Source organism: Ursus maritimus, unplaced genomic scaffold (assembly GCF_017311325.1).
Source record: "Ursus maritimus isolate PB19 unplaced genomic scaffold, ASM1731132v1 scaffold_22, whole genome shotgun sequence".
Taxonomy (NCBI): Eukaryota; Metazoa; Chordata; class Mammalia; order Carnivora; family Ursidae; genus Ursus; species Ursus maritimus.
Window position 1 is genome coordinate 24,717,626 of NW_024424675.1, and position 26,175 is coordinate 24,743,800.

Here is a 26,175-nt window from a genome sequence, read left to right on the forward strand (position 1 = left end):
AATGAAGGGGGAAATCAGAGGGGGAGATGAACCATGAGAGACTATGGACTCCGGGAAACAAATGGAGGGTTTCAGCGGGGAGGGGGGTGGGGGGATGGGTTAGCCCAATGATGGGTATTAAGGAGGGCACATATTACAATGAGCACTGGGTGTTATACGCAAACAATGAATCATGGAACACTACATCAAAAACTAATGATGTACTATATGGTGACTAACATAACATAATAAAAAAATATGTATACACGGTATGGAAAAACACTCACTTGAGAAAGTAGATTGCCTCAGACCATCTCTTCCCTTCTCTAGACCTTCCCTTTTTGGGAGTGGTAGAGGATTAACTACAGATACTCTGCAAGGTTCTTCTTCCGACTCTTATAGTTCAGAAGCCTATGATTGTTTCTGAAGAGGAAGTGGTTTTTAGACTGTCTGATGCAACCTATAGGGACTTTATGGTGACTCAGTAGGTGGGCTGGGCTTCTGTTTGAAATGGTGAAATAAAGGCAGGATTTTAGAAGGTTGGGGGTGAAAGGGCTGAGGTAGAGAGTCTGCTCCCCTTGCCTGGGGGCAGTACTAGTGCTGGTAGCATACACTTTATGCTAGTGGAGGTATGTGGGGAAATAACTGTTGCTGGGAACAGTCTTTCTCGGTGAATCTGGTGGGCAGATTGCAGAGGAGGGCTGGAGGAATTCATGTTTAAGGTGGATCTCTAATCTGTTTCTTTCACTTCTCCCTTGGTTTCATGACCCTTGATGCCTTAAAGAATTCCTCCCTGTGGTGAAAATGAGACAAGTAGGCTGTGTTGTCCAAGTTACTGGTCACTTTTTAGAAGTAGGTGGGATATGAATAATAAATGCATAATAATATAGTTTGTTATAGATTAATATTATATATGCTAACATATGTGATTGTAAATATATAATAAATGCAGACTGTCTTGAAGCCTGATTCAGTGTTCTGAGCTCCTGTCAACTTTCTTGAGTTTGTGTTTGGCCCTGACTTCTTATACCAGTGTGTTTAGTAAATAATGAGGAGAATGGCTTTAGATAATGCCCTTCTCTGGGCTTTTTACCACCTGTAAACTGTAGGGGATGAACAGGATACTTGTTAAAGTTACTTCTAGCACTGATCTTTAGAATCACTGTCACAAACGTAGGGAACTGCAGTGACAGGGCAGCAGGGAGAGGTTGGAGGTAGGGTAGGATCCCAATGGTGAATTCCTGTCCCTTGAAGGTAGCAGGAGTCAGGAGGGAGCATGCTTTAGGGTAATCTCACATTTACAACTGCAAGTATAAAAGGCATGGAGCTGAGGATGGGCCTTCCTTCTTTTCTCGGATTTGGTATGAGAGAAATTGGGCATTGATAATGATCCTCAGTGTCTGATACCTTGAACCTCTATCTGAGAGTTTGAGATTCTCAGTTCTGATCCTTTGAGGTCATTTATTTTTTATTTTTTAAAGATTTTATTTATTTGAGAAAGAGAGTGAGCGAGAGAGAACACAAGTGGGGAGGGGCAGAGGGAGAGGGAGGAGACTCCCCCCTGAGCAGGGAACCAACATGAGGCTCAGATCCCGGGATTCCAGGATCATGACCCCAGCTGAAGGCAGATGCTTAACCGACTGAGTTACCCAGGTGTGCCCCTCCTTTGAGGTCATTTAGTCTACTTCCTAAACAAAGCAGGAATTGTAGCCCCAATATCTCCATCACCAGCAATCCCCATGTGTGATCATTCTGATTATGGAATACTACCAAGACCACAGAGTTCACTCATTCTCTGTCCCATTGTTGGGCATCTCTGCTACAAAGTTCTTAGATATATTCCCTCCCTATTTCTTTCTCTCCACTCAATCCTCTTCCTATGGTTTTCATTCTATTTTATGGAGCTACATAGAATAATACTATTTTGTGATATTTGAGGGCAGTTATTATATCTCTTTGCTAGGCTGAATGTGGAATTATAAAAATTTAAATCTAGAAGATGCCTTGAAGATCATCTAATTCAGTAATTATCAATTTTTTAAGGCATTAGAATCCTTCTGTTCAAATAAAAATTATATGTATAGTGATTAACAACAGTAGGCTCTGGACTCTGCCTGGATTTCGATCCTTACTCTAATACTTATTAGTTGGGCAAGTTGCCTCCCTCTTTATTTTTCATTTTTTAAAGATTTTATTTATTTATTTGAGACAGAGAGAGAGAGCATGAGCAGGAGGAGGGGCAGAGGGAGAAGGAGAAGCAGACTCCCCACTGTGCAGGGAGCCCAACACGGGACTCTATCCCAGGACCCTGGGATCATGACCTGAGCCGAAGGCAGCCGCCCAACCAACTGAGCCACCCAAACACCCCACCTCACCTCTTTAAACCTCACTTTTCCTATCTGTAAATGGGAATAATAATAGTTCCTATGACATGGATTGTTGTGCGGAATAATTGGAATAATCTGTGTAAAGGGCTTAGTGCTTGGCAAACAGTGTGTTAGCTATTTTTATCATTATTACCAAGATCCCCATACCTAAAACAGGCAAGAGCAGAGTTGATCTGGTTGAAACATGAATGGGAGGACCAGAGCCACATTCTTTTGGCTTCTTCACCTTGTCACTGAGGTCCCTATGAGCTCTGTATGTAGAACATTTAGGGATTTGTAAACCTCAGTTTGAAAACCCCTAATCTGGTCTAGTGTTCTTATTTTATGGATGAGGTAATACTGAGTCCACATTCCCAGATTCCTTATATGATGTGGTTTCCTGAACAACTCCCTCATCATCCATGTCAGTCTCCTCTGGACATACTCTGTTGGTCATTATCTCTAACGAAGTATTCTAGCTATGGTCTGCCTTGGGCAGGGAACTATTACCATTCTTTGCTCTACCTTTACATACCTAAGATTACATTAGCCCCATTGACAGCCATATTCTACCACCCAATTTACAATCTCGTGTAATACCTGAGATTTTTCTATTTATTCTAATAATAAACTATGTCTCCTTTATACTGTACTTGTACGTTTGTTCCCTTGGTTTTTTTTTTTTTTTTTTTGAACCTGGGTATGGTTTACTACAATACTTATCAGATGAGGAACTTGAGGCTTAGAAAGTGGAAGTGACTTGGCCAGTCACATAGCAGTTGTAACTTGTTCTGGACAGAACACTTATATTCTCTGTTGTAGACACTATGCTTATTTACAAAGCCTTTGCTTCTTTGACAGTTTGCCACTTGTGGCAAATCAGGCTTCAATTCGCCACTTGTTTGGCCAGCAGTTTATTTTGTGGATTTAGGGCTAGCTTTAGAAATGTTGACTGCAATTTGTAATTTATAAGGCTAAAGACATTAAGGGGCAAACCTCAAAGAAATAACATCCTTTCTTTAGCTGAGATGTGCTCATGTATCCACTCATCAAACAATTTTTTACTGAATATCTACTATATGTAGTCTGCATTCTACCTTGAGAGTAGTGGATGGAGGGCATAGGGCAAAGGCAAAGGGACAATAAACAGGCAGTAGTTCAGGCAAAATATAAAAAATGGAGATAAGGGTAGAGGTTGTGAAAAGTGGTCAGATTTTGGAATATTTTGAAGCAGAGCCAATAGGATTTGCTGATGAACTTGATGTGGGGTAGAAGAGAATGGAGTCAAGAATATCTCAAAGGTTTTTTGGGGCGCCTGGGTGGCTCGGTTGGTAAAGCCTCCGACTCTTGGTTTCAGCTCAGGTCATGATCTCATGGATCATGGCCCCACATCAAGCTCCCTGCTCAGTGGGGAGTCTGCTTGAGATTCTCTCCCTCTGCTGCTCTCACTCTCTCAAATAAGTAAATCTTTTTTAAAAAAGAATATTTCAAAGGTTTTTTGTCTGAGCATCTGGAAAAATGGAATTTTCATTAGTTGAATTGGAGAAGAAAGAAAACTGGGAGGAGAAACTTTGGGGAGGATCAGGAATTTGTATTTCACACACAGAGATGTAAAATTGCAGCTTTGACAAGTGCTAAGTAGCCAATGAAGAATTTCAATTAGAAGTATGACATATCAGACATTTTGAAAAGATCAATCTCCTTTTTTTTTTTTTTTTTGAGATTTTATTTATTTATTTGACAGAAAGAGAGACAGCCAGAGAGAGGGAACACAAGCAGGGTGAGTGCGAGAGGAAGAAGCAGGCTCCGAGTGGAGGAGCCTGATGTGGGGCTCGATCCCATAATGCTGGGATCACTCCCTGAGCTGAAGGCAGACGCTTAACTACTGAGCCACCCAGGCGCCCCAAAAGGTCAATCTCTTGAGCATATATATTTAAAAAAATTTTTTTAAAGCCTAGCCTGAGGATCTGCAGGCAGAGGTCCTAACCATTGCTTTGTGACCTTTGGCAAGTTATGATACCCTTCTGAGCCTCAGTTTCCAGACCTTTCAAATGGGATAGCAAATCTTGTCCTGCATATCTCAAAAAATTGCCATAAGGATTAGCTGAGATAAAAGATGAGAAAACAGGGGTGCCGGGGTGGCTCAGTCTGTTAAGCGTCTGCCTTCAGCCTGGGTCATGATCCCAGGATCCTGAGATCAAGCCCTGTGTCGGGCTCCCTGCTCAGTGGGGAGTCTGCTTCTCCACCTCCTTCCTGCTTGTGCTCTCTCTATCTCTGTCTCTCTCAAATAAATATTTTTTAAAAAGATGAGAAAACATACTGGAAAGATTTATTACTGTGCAGTGGTGCTAATACTCATACATATCACACATGTCCAAGGGCGTTGTTAGGTAGAGATTCAAGACTGGCAGCCACATGACTTTTCTATCCTTTCCGAAATGCCCTTCTTTCCTCTCATGAACCCTTAGTCTCTTTTCTCACTCTTCCCTCAAACTTAGCTCAAAATCCACCATTTCTAGGAAATGTGTGATGATTGACCACACTTAATTCTTTTTGCATTCCTTTGGTGTTTTCCTACACGTGTATTTTCTTGCTTTCCTTGATCACTGTCCCCCAAGACTGGCCTTAGATAGTGGGTGGTTTGGATCTCTCTAATTAAAGGATTTTAAGCTTATGAAAGTAAGGACTAACCTCTCATTCCATTTCATTTATGATATGATAAGCAGTAGGCACCAATTGTCAGGTGGTCATTCTGGCAAAGATCATTTCCATTCCTTCATGGCTTTTTAGTAGCTAAAAAGTTTTGAGGTGGAGGAGGGGCCTTTAATCTAGTGGCCTTTTTGGCTTTTCTTTACAGAATAAAATTTAAACTAAACATTTGGGGTTCAATAGATGATCCCTCCCTAGTCTATATTATCAATCTTTAAAGTTTTGAAGCATACCTAAATTTATAGAAAAGTTGCAAGTACAGCTCTTTCTCAGTCACTGGGTCTGTGCTTAGGTACAGATGGGAGAGTAGAGCCAACCCAGCAGTGGTCAGGACCTGGGTTTGTCATAAAACCTATGTGACTCCATGGAGACCCTTCAGGAAATCCCCTCAACCAAGAGGTGAAGCTGATTAGCAAGTATGGGCTCTGGAACAAATAAATGTGAGGTCTAGAGGGTTAACTTGACTCTGCGCATCTCTGTTTGAAGGTTAACACCTTACTGCAGTGATTCACCTGTATCCAGGTGCTGGACGAGGGAAAGATAAGGGTCTTTAATCCAGAATCGTCTTTATTTGACTTTCAGGACTTCAATATTCTATCTTTTCGATCTTACAGCCCACAAAATGTAGCTTAAGGTCTAAACTGAATTGGTCGCTGTTTTATTTTATACCAAATGATTGAGATTTTTAAAAATTTCACAAATATTTCAGCAGGGACCTCCCAAAGTTTGCAATTTAAAATTTTATGAGGTAAGAATTTTTTTTGAAACTGTAAATATCAGCTTATATCACTATCACTTTAAGAATAAAGATAATTTAATTGCATGAGAATAGGCAGAACATATAGAACAAAATATAGTGCTTTCTATCAAATAAATATAGCTTTATGAAAAAACACCACCGGTAGATGAAAATATTATTTAGAATTGGTATTGGCCTCTGGACTGGCCTGTGCTTTTCCGCTTCTGTATCTAAGCTAATTAATGCTGTTCCCTTCTCCCTGAATTGGTCTGTTCCTTATCTGAGCCAGTCTAAATCCTGCTTATTCTTTCATAACCATCTGAAATGCCATCTTCTTTGTGAAGCTTTTTCCAATTCTCACTTTCCAGCCCTCTTTCTTGCTGTCAGCCAGAATGAATTAAAAAACCTATATCTAGAAAGCCCATTTACTGAAATATTTCCCTCATTTACAGTTGAGGCACCAAAGGCCCAGAGAAGTGAAATAATTTGTAAAAGATTTCATGTTGTGAGAAGTAGCAAAGCTTGACTTGAAACCCAGTTTTCCTGAGCTCTTGTGCTGTCCATTCATTTCCCTGTCATTGCAGCATTCCTGCCCAGGGGCTGAGAGAGCTTCAGCTGGAGCTGAAAGTGGGCCTAGAAGAACAGCATGGCTGAATGTATCAGCTAAGTTTGGGCCAGACCCTGGAGGAACACAGGACAAGGCTGAACAGTATGAACTTTATGCATTAGGCATTAGGGAGATTGTGATAATTAAGGATCGGAGAGCATTGCCGTCATTCAATTGTTAATACTGCTATCTCATTGTAGTTTTGATTGGCATTTCTCTAATGATTAGTGATGATTCATGTGCTTATTGGTCATTGTATGTCTTCTTTGGGGAAATGTCTTTTCAAGTCCTTTGCCCATTTTTTAATCGTGTTGTTTTTTTGTTTGCTTTTTGTTTGTTTGTTTTTTGTTTTGGTTGTTGATCTTTAGGAGTTATCTATATATTTTGGATATTAATCTCTTATGAGATACATGATTTGCCAATATTTTCTTCCATGATTTGGGTTGCCTTTTTACTATGGGGATAGTGTTTTTTAATATACAAAATTTTAGAACTTTTATGAAGTCCAATGTCTATTTTTCTTTTTGTTTCCTGTGTTTTTGGTGTCGTATCTGAGAAATCATTGCCAAATCCAATGTCATGAAATTTTTATCTTATGTTTTCTTCTAAAAATGTTATTGTTTTAGGTCTTACATTTAGGTCCTTGATTCACTTTGAATTAATTTTTGTATATGCTGTTACGTAAGGATAGCTATGTTCCATGGACAGTCTACTAGCTTCTAGCAGCAGGTTTTTAAAAAATTACAGATATTTATGATATGTGCCAGGCATGCATTAGGTGCTTAGACATAGCAATAAACAAAAGAAATCTGGTCCTTGTCCTCATGGAGCTGACATTCTGGGAGGGTGGGGCAAGATTTTTGTCTGTGAGCTGGAATTTCATTTAGGAAGAAAATGTTGGAGACAATGTATTTTGCCTTATTTCACAGAATGGGGGTCATGTCTGTAGGAGCAAATGACTGTACAAGTGCTTGTGTGACACTTGAGCACTGCCAAGGACTGTGAAGGTAGACATATGCAGGCTTCCTTGCCAGAGGTTTTGGGTCTTTCAGGAAGTTCTCAGGATATTGAAGAGATTGTGGCATGCATGATCCTGACCATGGGCTAAAGCTCAAAGTGGATGAGAGCCTCCTTCACTCCTTCTCACAGTGTTCCTGGAGATTCTTAGGAAAGAGGCTTCTCTGTGTCCATTTAGGTACACTCCGAATTGGTGTAGTTGAACAAACACTAACCTGGAAGTCAGAAACCTGGGACCAAGTTACAGATTTTCCTTAACCCCACTGTGTAGCCCTGGCAAGCCACTTCCTCTGGATTTCTTTTATCTTTGAAATGGGAATAATTGTACCTGCTCTACCTGTTGCTAAAGTAGCTGTGAGGATCAGGTAAAGGATTATCCTCTAAAGTCGTTTTATTCCATACTCGTGTAAGGAATTAGCTGAATTCCTATTTGATCTATGCAAATACCGTGTGAGACAAGCTTGTCAGGTGTTATTACTTTTTAAAAAAAGATTTTATTTACCTATTTTAGACTGAGAAAGAGAGAGAGACACACAGAGAGAGAGCAAGCATGAGCAGGGGGAGGGATAGAGGGAAAGAGAGAAGGGATCTCAACAGACTCCATGCTGAGTGCAGAGCCCGATGTGGGGCTTGATCCCACGACCCTGAGATCATGACCTGAGCCACCCATGTGCCCCTTACTTTTATTACTTTTATTTTATTTACTTCTATTTGGTCTCTACCTCAGCTAAGTTTACTCTCCCCCCTGCACCCTGCCCCCTATGTAACTAAAACCGTTTTTCTCTGAAACTGACTTTTAGGGCCCATTCTCCTGCTTCTGAAAGGAAGTAATGAGAATCAAGGAGTCTAAGATATATTAGAAGTTATCCAGGCTAATACCAGTCTTCTCCCTCCTCCCTCCTCCCCTCTAATACTTTATGGAGAAGGAAACTGAGGCTCAGAGAGAGGGGAAAATTTGTGTAAATTCATACATTGAATTAGGTGTAAACAATAAATCTAGGTCTGGTGACTCCAAATAATTATCTGAGGATCTTGTTAATAATCCAGATTCCTGAACCCCACCAGCCTATCAAATCAGAATCTCCAAAGGATAAGACTTCTGACTTATATTTTTATAAGCTCCTCAGATGTGGTGGTCAGTGGCAGGGTACCTTTGAGAAATATTTGTTTGTTTGTTTGTTTGTTTGTTTGTTTGATTTTAGAGAGAGAGAGCATGAGCAGGAGGGGCAGAGGGAGAGGGAGAGAGACTCTCAGCAGATTCCACGCTGAGTGAGGAGCCCGTGGAGTCTGACATGGGGCTTTATCTCATCACCTTGAGATCACAACCTGAGCCATAACCAAGAGTTGGATGCTTAACTGACTGTGCTACCCAGGTGCCCCAGAAAAATAATTATTTAGATTAACAGTCTTAAACTTTTAAAGTTATATACCTAAAAGAGTTTTGAAAAATTACACAACTCTTTATGCATTTTAAAGTTCACATTTAAACAGTTAATCATAAGATTAAATAATTGCAAAAAATTGGGGAGCCTGGGTGGCTCAGTTGGTGAAGCATCTGCCTTTAGCTTTGGCCAAGATCCCAGGGTCCTGGGATCAAGCCCCATCTCGGGCTCCTTGCCCAGCAGGAAGCTTGCTTCTCCCTCTCCCTCTGCCCCTCCTCTGAGCTCATGTGCATGCACGTGTGCTCTCTCTCTCAAATAAATATAATCTTTAAAAAATAATAATTCCAAAAAAATCTAATTTCCAGTGTGTTTTATATTGTATACATGTATATATTTCATGTATCTCTTTTGAAATCTTGGAATTACAAATTTAGCTCATGTAATCTATAGAAAACTGCTAACAAATCAGCCAAATGAGATTTCTTTTGTTAGAAAATGCCCAGCTTCTTTTTCGATTAAAATAAATATGATAACTGTTTAACTTCTGAATTACAATTCTAAGAGAAATAAGGCATGTAGTGTTACCATGAGTTTGTCACCTGGATAAATGAAGATATTACTCCTTTCAGTATTGATTTCTTAAAAAAGCTTTCTGATTTGTTCTCTTGGGCTTTTCCGTCTGAGGTTACAGTTTTCAAATTGTCCCTTTGGCACTCTGGAGGGTGTTTTTTGTTTTTGTTTTTGTTTTGGTTTGGTTTGGTTTGGTTTAACCTTGGCATGGTATAGGCATAATGTTTGGAATAAGAGAGAAGGCATTTAAAATTTTTTTTATTTTTATTTTATTTTATTTTATTTTATTTTTTTAAAGATTTTATTTATTTATTCAACAGAGATACAGACGCCCAACCGCTGTGCCACCCAGGCGCCCCTTTTATTTTTATTTTTTAAGGATTTTATTTATTTATTTGAGAGAGAGAGGGAGAGAGCGCTCGCGTGCACAAGCCAGGGGAGGGGCAGAGGGGGAAGAGGACTCCTTGCTGAGCAGGGAGTCTGAGGTGGGGCTCGGGGCTCAATCCTAGGACCCTGGGATCATGACCTGATCTGAAGGCAGGCCACTAACCGACTGAACCACCCAGGCGCCCCATTTTTTTAAAAAAAATAGAGTGGGAGAAGTATGTTTGTGAAGGAGAAAGTGAGAAAGGAGAACCAACACAGACAGATCAGTGTTAGGAAAGTTTATATATGGAAGTTGAGAATCTGGACACTTACTCTCTTAAAACTTTTCCTGCTCAACCACCCATAGGAATAGAGTACCCTCCCGTGAAAACTAATGATTTCAACCATGCTATCTACCTAAATAACATAGAACCATTGTAATAAATATTTTTGCGTTTGTCAAAATTGAGACACTCAATGTACATATAAAACAGTCCCCTCGGCTGTTCTTTCCACTTTCCTTTTCTGCTCTAGTCATATTTCTGTTTTAGGCAACATTCCAAATGCTGTGGTAATAAAGGATCTGAGAGGACTGCCCTCATTCACTTGTTTTAGGTAAGGCTAGCATGGGACACGGTGTGGAAGGAACGCGTGCATATGATTTCCCTCCTGTAAGTAGCTATGTAAGCAGTGGGAAAGGGTTACCTTCTACGCTGACCTAGGTCTGCCTTGTCAACAGAGAAGAATTGCAGAATCTAACTGGCACCAAAGCCACCTTGGCCAAGGGGTACAGGCACAAGTTTCCTGGATCAAAGCCTGAAAATAGCTGGCATGAGGACAGGATGCAATAATAGCCTAGATTGCAAAGCACAAGTCCCATAACCTGAACCTCAACTCCAGGGGCTTATTGCCCTGCTCTCCCATGGCAGAGTCCAGAACTGAGCCCATTATAGGGGCTCAAGAAACTTCTTTATATTTCTCCAAATCCCATTCCATAAGTTTTATACTCTTCTCCTTCTGTCTGCCATTTCCCCCTGCCTGTCTAGCATCTATCTACTTTGTTTGTATCCTCTGTAATCCCCTTTCTTTCCATGTTTCCTCACCCTGATCAGCTTGGATCTGGCTGGTCACATGAGCAGAGAACTAACTTTCTTTCTTTCTTTCTTTCTTTCTTTCCCTTCCTTCTTCCTTCCTTCCTTCCTTCCTTCCTCTTCTTTCTTTCTTTCTTTCTTTCTTTCTTTCTTTCTTTCTTTCTTTCTTTCTTTCTTTCTCCCATTTATTTCACTATTATGTATTAATTACCCAATGTGTATCAAATTTTATGCTAAGCACTGAGGAGGAAAAAGATAAAAAGATGTCTGCCTTTAAGGAACTTACAGTCCAGTGAAGGAAACAGATGTATACATATGACTATAACGTTAAAATAAATAAGTGCCAAGTCTTTAGGCAAATAGAAAGAGACAGAATGAATGAATGAATGAATGAATGAATGAATGAATGAATGAATAGTGCTAAGAGACAAACTTTCCGGAAAGGAAGATTTGTAAAGATGTCTGTTTTTCCAAATTATTCTGTATGTTATTGCAATGCTAATCAAAATCACAAAATTTTAAAATTTGAGATATAATTCACACCATGCAACTTACCCATTTAAAGTGTACAAGTCAGTGATTTTTGTTATATTCACAGAGTTGTGCAATCATCATCACAACCTATTTTATTTTTAATTTAATATTATTTATTTTTTAAAGGTTTTCTTTATTTATGTGACACAGAGAGAGAGTACAAGCAGGGAGAACAGCAGGGGGAGGGAGAAGCAGGCTCCCACTGAGCAGAGAGCCCAATTGGGGGCTTGATCCCAGGATCCTGGGATCATGACCTGAGCCAAAGGCAGACGCCCAACCAACTGAGCCACCCAGGCACCCCCATCACAACCAATTTTAGAACATTTTCACCACTCTGAAAAGAAACCCCATATTCATTAGCAGTCACTCCTCATTTTCCTCCAAATGTTCCCTCTGTAGCCCTGGGCAACCGCTAATCTATTTTCTGTCTCTATGGCTCTGACTATTCTGGACATTTCATATAAATGGAATCATACAACATGTGGCCTTTTTTTCTAGCTTCTTTTACTTACCATAATGTTTTAAAGGTTCACAAGTGTTGTAGCATGTATCAGTAACTTATTCCTTTTTAAAAATAATTAATTAATTTTACTTTTTAAAATTATTATTAACATATAATGTATTATTTGTTTCAGGCGTATAGGTCTGTGATTCATCAGTCTTACTCAATACACAGTGCTCACCACAACACATACCCTCCCCAGTGTCCCATCACCCAACCACCCCATCCCTCCCACCCCTTTCCACTCCAACAACCCTCAGTTTGTTTCCTGAGATTAAGAGTCTCTTATGGTTTCTCTCCCTCTCTGGTTTCGTCTTGTTTCATTTTTTCCTCTCTTCCCCTATGATCCTCTGCCTTGTCTCTCAAATTCCACATATCAGTGAGATCATATGATAATTGTCTTTCTCTAACTGACTTAGTACTTCATTCCTTTTTGTCCTAGATAAATAATATTACATTGTATAGATATACCACATTTTATTTATCCATTCTTCAGTTGATGGATATCTGGATTGTTTTCTCTTTTTAATATCATGAATAATGCTGTTATGAACATTTGTGTACAAGCTTTTGTAGGAGTATATGTTTTCAATTCTCTTGGGTGATTACAGGTATGCTAAAAATCCATCCTTGGTGGACTTCAGCCCTACAGTTCTCAGGACACCTGCACTTTGATTTTCTTCCTAATGCTAATTCTGGCTTTGGAAAAAAAAAAATCCTCGTTTTGGAGGCCACGTCATTTAGGAGAATGCCTAAACGAGACATTTAAATACTATAACTAGACACAGGTGACTATTAATATTTAAAATAATTAAAATTAAATAAAATTAAGCATTTAGTTCTGCCATATTTCAAATGTTCGATAGCTATATGTGACTTGTGGCTACTATGTTGGATAGCACTGCTTTAGAATAATGGGGCTACTAATGTGCTAAGTAACCTTGAGGCCATCACTTCCCATTTGTGTATTAGGTTTCTCATCTGTAAGTAAGGATGGTGGACATTGAAAGCCTTGTCCTCCTCTGGCATTCTAAGTGATTTATGATTCAGTCTTTGAGGTCTGCCTCCTCTCACCTCCTCCTCCAGCCCTTCTCCCTCTTCACTGTGACTAGGGCAGGAGTACCCAGAGGGAACATTAGCCTGCTAATTGGTAAAGTTATGTTGCTCCCACTCCCTCTTCCCTTGGTGAAAGGGAAAGTGACTTGAGGGTATACCTATATCTGAGTGCCTCACACTTGTGCAGTGCTTTATGGATCATAGAACACATTATTTCACATGTTTTCTTAATTTTACATAATCAAAGAATTTCAAAGTTTAAAGAGCCTTAAAGGTCATCTCAAACTTCAGAAAACATGAATCACATGGGTTGCTCATAAAATGAGAATTCGAAGGCCCCCACTCCCTGAAGAATGATTAGTAGGTAGGGTTTCCCTGGCCCAATCTGTACTATTCTATACAGCAGCTATATGGGGCAGGGCCTTGGAATTTGCATTATTAACACTGTGTGACCATGCTTTGAGACACATTGGCCTTGCTTGGTTGTTCCCAGCCATGTCTTGGAGTCTGCTCTTTAGTATCCCTGCAAATCCCAGATTCTATATATCTCCAGAGTTAGGAAGCTCCTAAAGGAATACCTTCTATCATTGGACAGTTCTGACGGTTAGAAAGGCTTTCCTTATATTGAAATCTCCCAATTGACCCACCTCTTCCATTTATAGTTATGTAACACTAGTCTGCTTCTTTCCCATAATAATCCTTCAGGTTCATTCATTTATTCAGCAAATATTTACTGAGCACTGACTATATACAAATTTCTTTGCAAGGCACTGGGGATTCAGTAGTGAACAAGACCAATTGGGTCTGTGCTTTCAGGAAGCTTATAGTCTAGTAGGAGAGATGGACAATTAGAAAAATAAATAATAATACAATTATAGCTTGAGAAAAATGCCATGAAAAAAATAAACAGTGTTGTGATGAAGAATAATAGGAAGGGCTGATGCTACTTAGAGTGATCTGAAGCATGACATAGAACAAACCGTTTGAAAAACCGGGGGAAGAACATATTGTATTAGTAGGAAGGCTCATAATGTGTTTGGAGTCTATTGAGCAAAATGGGACAATGGCACAAGATGAGTTGGAGAAGATACAAGGCATAGAAGTTTGGATTTTCTTCTACATGCAATGAAAGCCACTAAAGGATTTTAAACAGGAGGTAATATAACCTGGTTTATGTTTTTAATAGATTATTCCAGATGATGTATGGATTGGAAGAGGGTAAGAGTGAAATGGGAGACCAGTTTGGGGCCTTTGTGGTCATCCAGGCAAGAGATGAAGGTGGCCTGAACCTGTAGAAGCAAAAAGATACAGATAGTGAGACTTACTATCATGTATTTCAGTATCTTCTCTTCTCCAGGCCAAACAGCTCAGTTTAGTGTGTCCTCTCACAATAGGTTTGACTCCTTTTCTCATCTGGGTTTTTCTCCTCTAGAAGGCCTAACCTACCAGGTTAGATCCTGCCCTCTGTTTCTGTGAAGAACCTAACTTTTTCCACCTAATTTTCCCCCAGCTCTTTCCTCCTATCCTGTGCCTTACTCCTCTGCTAATCTAGGGAACTAAAATCTCCAATACAGTGAATGTCCCTCATATAAAGAGGGAGTTCCAGTCTTCCCTGTCATTAATCAATTATCAGGTTTTCTATGATTCAACCATGAACCTTAAGTACTTATTGTGCCAGCTGAGCGTGGAGGAGATCGAGAGGAAGAGGACGTGATCCCCACCCTCTAAGAACCCAAGGTGTGATGGGAAATATAAAGCCCCAATAAATGTAAAAAAGGTAGTACCAATAGATCACAAGGAAAGTGAGATCTTCTGTGCCACAACCAATCATGTGACCTTGAGCACCTTAAATGTCCTCTTTGGATCTCTTTGGAGTTAGGAGACTAAACTGAATGTTCTTTTAAAAATTCTTAACATCCATCCAGGGCACCTGGATGGCTCAGTCAATTAAGCATCTGCCTTCAGCTCAGGTCATGATCCCAGGGTCCTGGAATTGAGTCCCGCATTGGGCTCCTTGCTCAACGGGTAGCCTGCTTCTCCCTCTGCCTGCTGCTCCCCCTTCTGCTCCCCCTTCTGCCCCCCCTTCTTGTACTCTCGCTCTCTTGTGTGCGCTTTCTCTCTGGCAAATAAATAAATAAAATCTTTCTTTAAAAAAAATTCTTGGGGTGCCTGGGTGGCGCAGTCGTTAAGTGTCTGCCTTCGGCTCAGGGCGTGATCCCGGCATTCTGGGATCGAGCCCCACATCAGGCTCCTCCGCTATGAGCCTGCTTCTTCCTCTCCCACTCCCCCTGCTTGTGTTCCCTCTCTCGCTGGCTGTCTCTATCTCTGTCAAATAAATAAATAAAATCTTTTAAAAAAAATTCTTAACATCCTAGAGGGCTTGGGAGCTTGCAGTAGGCCAGTATTCTGTTCACCTCCTCCTCCTAATGAGCCAGGGGCCCCAACCTGGTGTGTATGTCAGAGAAAGAAGACACTGGAAGGAGTAAGGTGCCTATATCAATAATGCATAACTTGAGCCCAGAGCCTGGGAGAGGAATGTACACTGAGGGGTGTGTGTGTGTATGTGTGTGTAACTAGAAGTAGGCTCAAGTAAGCAGTTCTTGTATAGGTTTGTGCTTATCTGTCCTGTGTAGCTTCTATGTACCAGGCTCTATTCTAGGTTCTAGGGATGTAGTAATGAACAAGACAGACAAATCCTCTGTTACCATGGAGCTTATATTCCAATAAAAGACACAGGTAATATATAAGCAAGTAAAATATACGAGATAATTTCAAATAATGGAAAGTTATGTGAAGCAAATAAAACAATGATTTGCTAGTGTTTCAGAAGGGCAGGCTGTGCACGTAGATGGGTACATAAGTGTGGTGCATGTACTTGTAGATAGGCCCATGTTTGAGTCCTGGGTCCATATATTTCTCCGTATTTGTGCCTCTGTGTACAAATGGGCAGCTTTTATGTGTACGATGTTTTGCATATTAGTATATGTGATTTTATGCATGCAAGTACACACAGGTGAGGTGGTATGTGGTACACATGCGGGATATGTGTGCATGGGTATGTGGTATATGTCGGCATTTAGCCATAATGAGATGTTCTGAAGTTTCTGTGGCACTCATCAGTGGGCCAGTTAAGAAAATGGCTTTTTGCCTCTGGCATTCAGGGCCATTTGCCAACTTCCTCTCTCTGTGTTCCTTCTCACTTTAGAGAGCTCTCTGTGCTTGGCTACTCTTAGCCCTAGGAGGGCTATGCCAAGGAAAGGATAGTAACTGACTCATCAAGCCAGGAGCTGGAAAGAGGCTGATATTCTTCTGTGTAACCTCCAAGGCCTGTTTTCCCTGCTAGTCCCTGTCCTTCACACTACGAGGCAAAAAAGTTGTGCCTTGAAATGAGAAGACCTGAGGATCTATTCTTGGCTCTACCACTTATCGTTTGACCTTGGCCAAGCTACTACATCTCTCTGGGTTTTAGTTACCTCTTTCTTGAGTACTCTGGGTAGTAAGGAAAGAGAGGGAGAGCAATGGCCTGCAGTATTTAGGGAGGTCTATGTGGTACTTATGCCAGAAGGAGAGGGGAAGGTGTTCTGAGCAGGGGCAATGGCATGATCAAAAGTATGGAGGTCAGCTTTTGTGTGTAGGAAGCCAGGAGGAACCCACTCAGAATAAAATTCAAACTTCCTACCATTACTACAAGGCCCTATGTGATCTGGCTGCTGCGTAAGTCTCATTCTTATCCTTCTTCTTGTTCACTATGCTCCAGCCATGCTGGCTTCCTACTGTTCTTTGAATAGGCCAAGCTCTTTACTGCCTCATTGCCTTTCCAAATTTCGATGTTCTCTCTGCCCAGGATACCCTTCTCAAGAATTCATATGGTTGACTACTTCTTATTACTCGGGTCTTTTAGCTCAAGTATCACCTCCCCAGGCGGAAGCCTTCTCTGACCATTATTTAAAGTAGTTGTCCTCTAATTGTTTATTAATATTTAAAATGCACATATCCTTTGACCCAACAATTTCATTTCTAATAATTCATCCTATAGATATATTTGCAAGTGAGTAAAATGACATTTGAATAAAGATATTCATTGAAGCATTTATTTGTTAGATAAACTATGGCACATACAAACTGTGGAACATTATGCAGATGACAAGGAAAATCAAACAGCACTGTAGGTCTTGATGGGGAATTATATCAAAGTATATTGTTAAAGTTTTTAAAAAGCAGGATGATTGAGCTCTATACTTAAGATTCATGTAGTTTGGGGCGCCTGGGTGGCACAGCGGTTAAGCATCTGCCTTCGGCTTAGGGCGTAGATCCCAGCATTATGGGATCGAGCCCCACATCAGGCTCCTCTGCTATGAGCCTGCTTCTTCCTCTCCAACTCCCCCTGCTTGTGTTCCCTCTCTCGCTGGCTGTCTCTATCTCTGTCAAATAAATAAATAAATAAAATCTTTAAAAAAAAAGATTCATGTAGTTTATTGGATGTATGTTATACTCAATTAAAAAAACACTATACAGAATAGTGTATATTGTATACCATTATATGTACAGAAAAAACAAGAATATGTAAACATAAATACATATATGTGCTTCTATAATAGGCCTGTCCCATGGTTAAAACAGCTCTTTCCTACCTCTTCCCATCCAGGCTTGGTTGGGGACTGTGAGTGCTTATCTCTCTTCTGAACAGTATTAAAATTCAATTTTTTAAATTTAGTTTTTAAATTTCCATTTTCAATGATATCTGAGGGATCTTATGAAAGATGCTAACAGTGTAGTCTTCTTCCAAAGTGATTGTCTTGGTCACTCCATATTAGTTCAGTTGCTCTGCACCCTCCCACCTATTAGAAGTGGTCTTGTCTGCATATTGACTATTTCTAGAAAGTTACACAACATAGTACAAATAGAGGCTGCCAATTGGCAGGATGACTTGGGAGTAGGGGTGGGAGGGACACTTCTCATTACATATCTTTTTTGTGGTACCATTTGTATATATGTATTATTCAAAAAAATCATAAAATTGAAAAAAATCACTGGGGGTCATTAAATCTTCACATACCATCGTGAAAGTTCCTTAAGATGTCTTTTTAAAAAAGTATTTCCAATTAGTCACTCATTATATCATTCTTTATATCCTTCATAATGCTTATCATCTGAAAGTATCTTGGCTGTATTTGTTACTTGTATACTTTTTGCACTGTCATTGGAATATAAGCTCCATGTTGTCAGGGATCTTGCTTGTCTTGTTCATCAGTGCCTTATTTCTATATATGTATATAGCACATATAGTAGTTGTTGAGTAAGCAAATGTGAAGGAAACGAGGCTGAAGCCTAGAAAGGTGTGGGAGGCAAGGCTGAGGAGGTAGACAGAAATCAGATGATAAATGATAAAGTGTAGTGATTCTGAAACTTTTTTTTTTCTTTTTAGAGACGGGGAGAGGGAAAGAGAGAATCTTAGGCAGACTCTGTGCCCAGCACAGAGCCCAACATGGGGCTCAGTCTCACAACCCGGAGATTATGACCTGAGCCGAAATCAAGAGTTGGACGCTTAACAGACTGAGCCACCCAGTCGCCCCTGAAACTTTAAATGTGTATCAGAATCACCAACTGAGGGGCGCCTGGGTGGTGCAGTCAGTTGAGCATCTGACTCTTGGTTTCGGCTCAGGTCGTGATCTCGGGGTCATGAGGTCAAGCCTGGCATTGGCTCCACACTAAGCACAGAATCTGCTTGAGATTCTCTCTCCCTCTACCCCTCCTGCTCATATTCTTTCTCTCTCTCTCTCTCTCTCTAAAATAGATAAACAAATCTTAAAAAAAAATCACCAACTGAATCTTTATACCAGCTTGTAATAAAGAGGCAGATTCTGATTCAGTAGGTCTAAGTTGGGGCTCAGGAATCTACATTTTAATAAGTTCCCTTGGGAATAAGTGATCTGGAGACCCACTTTGAATAACACCAATGGCAGTCTTGACACCGTGCTTAGGAAGAATCACATCTCTGATATCATTTCTCCTTAATACATCCCTATGATGGAAGAGAAGGGACCATCATCCCATTTTACCAACCTAAATGAGGCTCACAGATGGACACTGCATTTTCCAGTGACAGACAGCTTGTGTATAAAGTATACTTTAAAAGGCCAGAGTATCTGACCAGTCAGTTCAAGGTGTGATGGCAGACAGCTCACCCTCACAGGACATTCATGAGGAGCCTTGGTGTTCCTGAATGGCTATTATGACTGTTCCTATTTTTTGTTTTGGGGAAGAGGTTATATTCCCTAATGACTGATTTTTTCTGATGTATTTCAGGGAGGGCAACGAACCAGAGGAGACCACCCAGATCACATATCGTGAGCTACTGGTCCAAGTGTGTCGATGCAGCAATGTTCTCCAAAAACAGGGTGAGTATCAGGTTTATAAGAAGGGGACTGGAGGGTCCTGCCCTGCGGTATCTGAGGACTTGGGGGAAGTCGACAAGGAATGGAAGGAATGTGGTAATAGGGGAACAGAAAAGGTCAGCTGTGGGGGGCGGGCAATGGCTGAATGAGAAAGAGCAAGTAGCAGCAGGAAGGGTACATGGTCCATGATCTGTGTCCTTTATTTGCAGGCATTCAGAAGGGTGACCGAGTGGCCATCTACATGCCCATGATACCGGAGCTTGTGGTGGCCATGCTGGCATGTGCCCGCCTTGGGGCTCTGCACTCCATTGTGGTAGGAATTTGGACTGGAAAAAGAGACCTAGTGGCGGGTGGGGCTCTGGAGAAGTAGGTTGGGCCTGGATGATGGAGGATCGTAAGAACCAAACTAAGGAGTTTAGAATGTTTGTGTCATAAGTTCAATATCGGTTACCCAGTTTTTTCTAGGACCATAGGTTAGAAACCCTGAGGGTTTTATGAGGGTCTCCTTTCCTTGTTTAGTAAATTCCTAGGTCCTCTTCTTCCTCAGTCTTTCTTCCTTTCCCTAGTTTGCAGGCTTCTCTGCAGAGTCTCTATGTGAACGGATCCTGGATTCCAGTTGCAGCCTTCTTATCACTACAGGTGACTGATTCTCTCACCCCTTTTCCAGAACCGCCACACCCGAAGTTTTGTTCTCTAATCAGCTAGTTGGTATTTGAGGCTGCTCAGCATAGAGGGTAGGGACTGCCTACCCTTACTCCTGATTCCACCTCACCTGACCCTCTGTCAGCTCAAATCAATTGGAAGAGCCAGAGTAAAGAGGCCTACCTTAGGAAGGGCTCCATGAACATTGTGCTCACTAGGGATAAGGGGCTAGGAGTATGGTGCCTTCCTAAGGCCTGGAATGTCTATTGCTCCCCGAAGATGCCTTCTACAGGGGGGAAAAGCTTGTGAACCTCAAGGAGCTGGCTGACGAGGCCCTGGACAAGTGTCGGGAGAAGTAAGTGTGTTTGGCTGGTGGGCTACTGCTCTGGGTCAACTGGGCTTTTCCCCAGTACCAGATTCCCTGTGTCCCCTCTATCTTAGATGGACACGGGTGGGTCCTGCCAAATTCTCTTTTGAGCCAACCAGCCTACCACTTCAGGTTTTTCCTTCCTCTAGGGGTTTCCAAGTGAGATGCTGCATTGTGGTCAAGCACCTGGGGCGGGCAGAACTGGGCACAGGTGACTCTCCCAGCCAATCCCCCCCCATTAAGAGGCCTTGCCCGGATGTTCAGGTGAGTCTGGTACTGCTGTGCTTTCCTCTGGGCTCAAATTGGCTCCCTCTTCCTGCCCAGGAAGTTCTTGATGTGCTTCTTTGCTTCCTTATCATAATGCTGAGATGATCTGGGAGCAATCCTAGGAATGTGTCCTCTGGCAGGGCTGGTAGGGAACTGGGGGACCTTGACCTTGAATGTCAGTAGGGAGCTCCCCATACCTTGGAAACTTAGCATGAGTCTCCCTTAGATTGTAAGGGAGACTGTGCTGGTTGGGGTATCCTGATAGGTACAAGGGACCCCAGGACTTGGGCTTAGGTTAGAAATGGGCTGACTTAGTCAACTATACTTCAATTTAAAAAGAAAGAAAGAAAGGAAAGAAACAAAGAAATGGGATGATTTGGGTGACAATATGTACTGGTCTCTGTCTTGGGGTGGGATACCTTTATGGCCCCACCATGGAAGGATCAGGATTTGGCCCTCAAGATATGGCCCTTATTAGCTTTGGATCCAGCACTTTTAGTGGAAATGGTGGAAAAGCCTAAAGGTCTAAGGGGCATGAAGGATGAATGCTCCAGGGTTCAGAAGGACAAAGGTTCCTGAGATTTGTGACTTGAGGGGCCCTGAGTGGTCACAGAGCTAGAGAGGCTATAGTCTAGTCTAGAGAGGCTATGGTCTACTCTAGAGAGATTGTGGAGACCCTGTTCAGTATTAGAGGTTCCGAGGATATAGAGGTTGGGAGCAAGATCAGGAAAATGTAGGCTGGGAGGACCAGTAAGAGGGAAGCCTAAAGAAAAGGAGGCAGCAGAGGCTTGGGACACACTGACCCTTCCCTTCCACTCCCCTTATACTCAGACCCTGCTCACCACCCTTTCCATGGGCTCTTAACAGGGTAAGCTGAAAGAGAAACCCAAGCGCATCTGGCCCCAGGTATCCACCTCTGCACTGCCTTGGGTACTGCTTCTCTGCGTGCTTGTCTGTGTTTCCATTTGCTCTTTGCCTGTTTTCCCCATTGAGGTGGCTGCCAGACCTAACTACTTTCTTTCTGCCCCTGGGTCCTCTGCCATCTAAGTTACTCTGAAGGGTCATGAAACAAAATGCCTGTTGCTACCTCTCTGAACTGGTGTAGAGCATGGATCTCATAGAGGTAGCAACAGGCATCCCATTGCACTACTGCTGGTCAGAACCTTTGTGGGAGAGAGGACCAAGTGACTTGTCAGAAAGTTTTTACTATGTACTTAGCTGGGGCAGAGCCCTAGAAGATAGGAGAGCGAGTAGAGGAGGTACAGAAGTTGACCTTGGGAATTCACTATCAAGTTGGGGAGTTAGATATGTATTACAAATGAAAACCTCAGTTTTATTTAGGACAACAGAAGATTCCTAAATACATTTATATATTACTTTGGGATTTATAAACTGCACATAAACTCTCTGATATAATTAAGTGCTAGATTGAATAAAAATTACTTTGTAGGTGATTTTAAGATCTGAGAGTCCTAAGTGGAGGCGCAAAGCAGATTAGACTAGCAATTAGAGACCGATTTTTAGCTGTATGTCCTCAAATAAGTCACTTCTCCTCTCTGAGTTTCAGTTACCTTATCAGCAATGGAGAGATGATAATACATGCTTAAAAGGAAACCACTTCCTTTATTAAAACAAAACATAAAACCCATTATTCCTCTGAATTTTACGATCCTCACAGGGTGTCTTAGTCTAAATCTTCTATGGTTAACCTCTTCGGCTAATGGTAAATATAATCTTTTTCTCTGTTCTCTGTTCTCATAGCATGCTGGAGACAGATCTGATTCCCAGGGGACATTACTTTCCTTTTAAAAGGCAGAGACCTAAGACATTTCTCTTGAAAGATGTAACAAACTCAATGGTTAGAGGTTAGAGTATAGACTCTGGAGCCAGACTATTTGGGTTCAAATCCTAGCTCTGTCACCTGCTACTGTGGAAGCTTGGACAAACTACGTAAGCTTTCTTGCCTCAGCTTCCCCATCTGTAGAATAAGGATAATAACTGTACCTACCTGATAGGGTTTTGTCAGTATATATAAGGTTTTTGGCACATAGTAACTATTTTATAAATGTTAGCTTTTATTGCTTTTAACATAGTAGGCAGCCTGGCATTTCTAAAAGGGGAACCAGAAAAGAAATAAACTCCTATAATTATTAATACCAGAGACCCTTAGGCCACAGGCTCCTGGATTTTTGTTTTTTTGGAGGTGAAAATAATCAGTTATCAAAAAACGAAAGACCAGAAGAATAGGCTTACAAAGTCCAGGTTTGTTGGTCTAATAATTGCAGTCAAACCTGCAGAAATCTTGAGAGAGCTCCACATCCCATCATCCTTAAGCATTCTTTAAGGGAGGGCCTGGCACAATTTGGAGGTACTCTCCTCAACCATGTCACCTATGGGCTTCCTCACGTTCCTCTCTCACACCTGGCAGTTGCCCTGCTCCAAGGACAAAGGCCAAATCAATTCTTATTTCAGTAAATTGAAATCTTTTCCTGGTTCAAAGCTGTGGGCCCTTATAGGCACACACCCAATTCATAACTAACCACTAATTGAACTCACCCTGCTTCCTGGTGCTAGTTATCAGTTCTACACCTGGGGTACTGGCCCTTCTCACCCACATACCCACAAAGGAAACAGTTTTACAACATTACGAGAACCCCCTCATTGCCACAGTGTAACTATATTTTGCCCCTATATGTACCTAGTGCCTTTTCTATGACAATTCAGACCACTACTATAGACCAGTACCAGTACTGTAGACCATTTGCCCAAAGCAATATTGACATTCTCTTGCTTAAATACATTAAGGCCCTCATCTTAAGTAGATCATTTGGCAGGAGAAAAAAAAAAAGTATCCTTGTGTCAATGTATGTGTAGACCCATATGGCTATTCCACTAAAAAATAGGGTGTGTTTTAGTGTTTTCTAGCTTGTGGGCAGCCTCTTTCTCTTCTTTCTTTTTCTTCGTCTTTTTTTTTTTATGGTGCCTCAGTGAGTCTGGACTTGTCATTCTTTTTTTTTTTTTTTTTTAAGACTTATTTATTTATTTTAGAGCAAGAAAGAGCCCACGAGTGGGGGGAGTTTGCAGAGGTAGAGAATCTTCAAGAAGGCTCCACGCTGAGCCTGACATGGGGCTCGATCTCGATCTCACGACCTGTGAGATCACGACCTGAGCCAAAACCAAGAGTCGGACACTTAACCCACTTAGCTACCCAGGCTCCCCTGGACTTGTCATTCTTATGATGTTTGTGTGCCAGACACTTCAAACTCTCCAAAGGAAGGGACAGATAGTACAGAAAGAGCAGAGTGGTTGGAGAGTCATTTTGTAATTTATCAAGGTATGTTTTTAACACTTTGGGGTTCTTTAACCAAATATGTACACAATAAATTAGCATATAGCCATATAATGGGAATAGGGATTAGGGTGTTTCTCTTATATTATCATGGGTACCTGCCAGCCAGGGGCATTGAACATACAAGAAGCTAATGAATATGAAGAGGCTTTGTGACAGCTAAAGCAAACCCCAAACAGTTCCCATTTTCATACCCTTGAATTTATTTCCCAGAGGAGTTCAGTAGCACTGAACTAAATTCTATCCTTCCTGACATTCGTCAGTCTTTCCCACCCCACAGGACAATTCAAAGTATGATATTTTCTAGGTAATGCCTTTTTCTTTTGGTGTTCTCCAAATCCTGTGAGACCATTAAAGAAAGAATGACTATCCTCATTTTAAAAAGGACTGGCTTGAGGTAAAGGGACTTGCCTTTACCAAGGTCCTCCATAGGTAGGAAGTGCCAGAACTGGGATTAAGATCCAGTGCAATTTTTGGAGAAGTTCAGGGCATCCCACCTTCCCTCAGCACAGAGTAGACTCTGAAAACTGGCTGCTCAAAGAGATGATATAACTAGGAAAGTAAAATAGTTTCAAGGAGAGGTTAGAAAAATTTCAGGATGATAGATCCAAAAGTAGTTACCAAAGATACTCTAGTATAAGGGGACATCCCTCTACTAGGAAAAGAAATCCATATTGGTCCTTTTCCACCAACTTAAAGCAGGGTTTCTGCTGAATGGAACTTTAAGCAAATAGCTCTATGGGAAACCCACTGGTACCAGGGGTGTGAAGGTGGGGGCAGAGCTACGGCAGGAACCTGCAGATATGGATGAGGTCTAGACATTCAGGAAAAGGTGCTTAGACCAAAAGCTGTTGACTTTTTTCAATACTAACAGGGCCAGGTGCCCGCTTCACCTGCAGGCTCTGACTAATTTTGCATTTCTGAATTGGGTGGTGTCCGCATCCCCGCTGATAAGCCACTAGTCCCAAAGTACATATGTTTGTATGTAGGCCTGTGTGTGCATATTCATTCATCCGACAAAAATTTACAGAATGTGTATTGAGTGCCAGGCATTTTGCTAGGTGTTGGGAATAAAGAAAAAAAAGAAAAAGAAAAAAGAAATGTCACTGCACTGACAGAGGTCACTATCTAGTTGGGGAGATAGTAATCAAGCAAACAACTAAATAACTAGAAATATGTACTGTATAGGAAGGAAATATGGTGTAGTGATCAAGAATAATGGCAAGGGTGAGGGTGGGGTCTGGAATCTACCAGATACTGTTCAGGGAAAGCCCTTCTACGCAGGTGACATTTAAGCTAAGAGCTAAAGGATGAAAAGGGACCAACCAAGGTGTCCTCCTCAGTCTGAGGCTACATAAGGGGAGCTCTGGGGTAGGGTGTTAGGAGTACCCAAGAAGCCTGCTGTTCTGCTCCTGTTCTCTGTCGCATCCCACCCTTACATCCCCCCCCCACCAAACACCTCCACCTGGCAGTACTTCCCCAACCCCAGGTGCCAGGTAGGTAGGTGTATCTCTGCTCCTATCTTGAGCTGTTCACAGTTCTTCCCTGCCCATTCCTGTCTTCCTAACCCTGCAGATCTCCTGGAACCAAGGGGTTGACTTGTGGTGGCATGAACTCATGCAAGAGGCAGAGGATGAGTGTGAGCCTGAGTGGTGTGATGCTGAGGACCCACTCTTCATCCTGTACACCAGTGGCTCCACAGGCAAACCCAAGGCAAGTATGCGTGTGTGTGTGAGCGTGCACGCGTGTCTGTGTGTGTATTGTGTAGGGTTGAGGAGAGAATTTCCGTTTGTGTGTATGAGAGTGATTCAAGTGGCTCAGAAATACCATCTTAGGGTGTGGATATGAATGATGACTGACTATGCATGTGTATGGTGTGTGAGATGGGAACATGGAGAAAAGGGGATAGAAGAGAGATGGATGATGGGGCGCCTGGGTGGCTCAGTCATTAAGTGTCTGCCTTCTGCTCAGGGCATGATCCCGGCATTCTGGGATCAAGCCCTGCATCGGGCTCCTCCCCTGGGAGCCTGCTTCTTCCTCTCCCACTCCCCCTGCTTGTGTTCCCTCTCTCACTGGCTGTCTCTCTCTCTGTCAAATAAATAAATGTTAAAAAAAAAAAAAAGAGAAGAGAGATGGATGCTATGAAAGGGGTGCTGGTAGAGCCAGAATTCCTGAAGAGGATCTTCCTCTAACTCTGCCCAGCCTGCATTTGGTGGTCTGTGGGGGTGAGCCCATGT

At 41.7% G+C, this 26,175-nt stretch overlaps 2 protein-coding genes across 4 annotated transcripts in view; one reads left to right on the top strand and one right to left on the bottom strand.

The window, feature by feature from the left end:
- The window catches only part of ACSS2 (acyl-CoA synthetase short chain family member 2), a 45,805-nt gene that overhangs the window by 12,961 nt on the left and 6,669 nt on the right, over positions 1–26,175 (top strand). The window contains exons 3-9 of one of the 3 annotated variants that reach the window (XM_040638216.1): positions 19,225–19,316; positions 19,523–19,626; positions 19,880–19,952; positions 20,235–20,310; positions 20,472–20,586; positions 21,457–21,519; positions 25,514–25,651. In XM_040638216.1, the coding sequence (XP_040494150.1) occupies positions 19,225–19,316; positions 19,523–19,626; positions 19,880–19,952; positions 20,235–20,310; positions 20,472–20,586; positions 21,457–21,519; positions 25,514–25,651 (661 nt within the window). The remainder of the gene's footprint in view (positions 1–19,224; positions 19,317–19,522; positions 19,627–19,879; positions 19,953–20,234; positions 20,311–20,471; positions 20,587–21,456; positions 21,520–25,513; positions 25,652–26,175) is intronic. The other 2 variants (XM_008698167.2, XM_008698168.2) reach the window with 2 other exon arrangements.
- Positions 13,901–26,175, bottom strand: part of GSS (glutathione synthetase) — a 46,760-nt gene continuing 34,485 nt past the window's right edge. Inside the window, exon 13 of the mRNA XM_040638220.1 lies at positions 13,901–14,207. Coding sequence (XP_040494154.1) covers positions 14,176–14,207 — 32 coding nt within the window. The 3' untranslated portion in view covers positions 13,901–14,175. The remainder of the gene's footprint in view (positions 14,208–26,175) is intronic.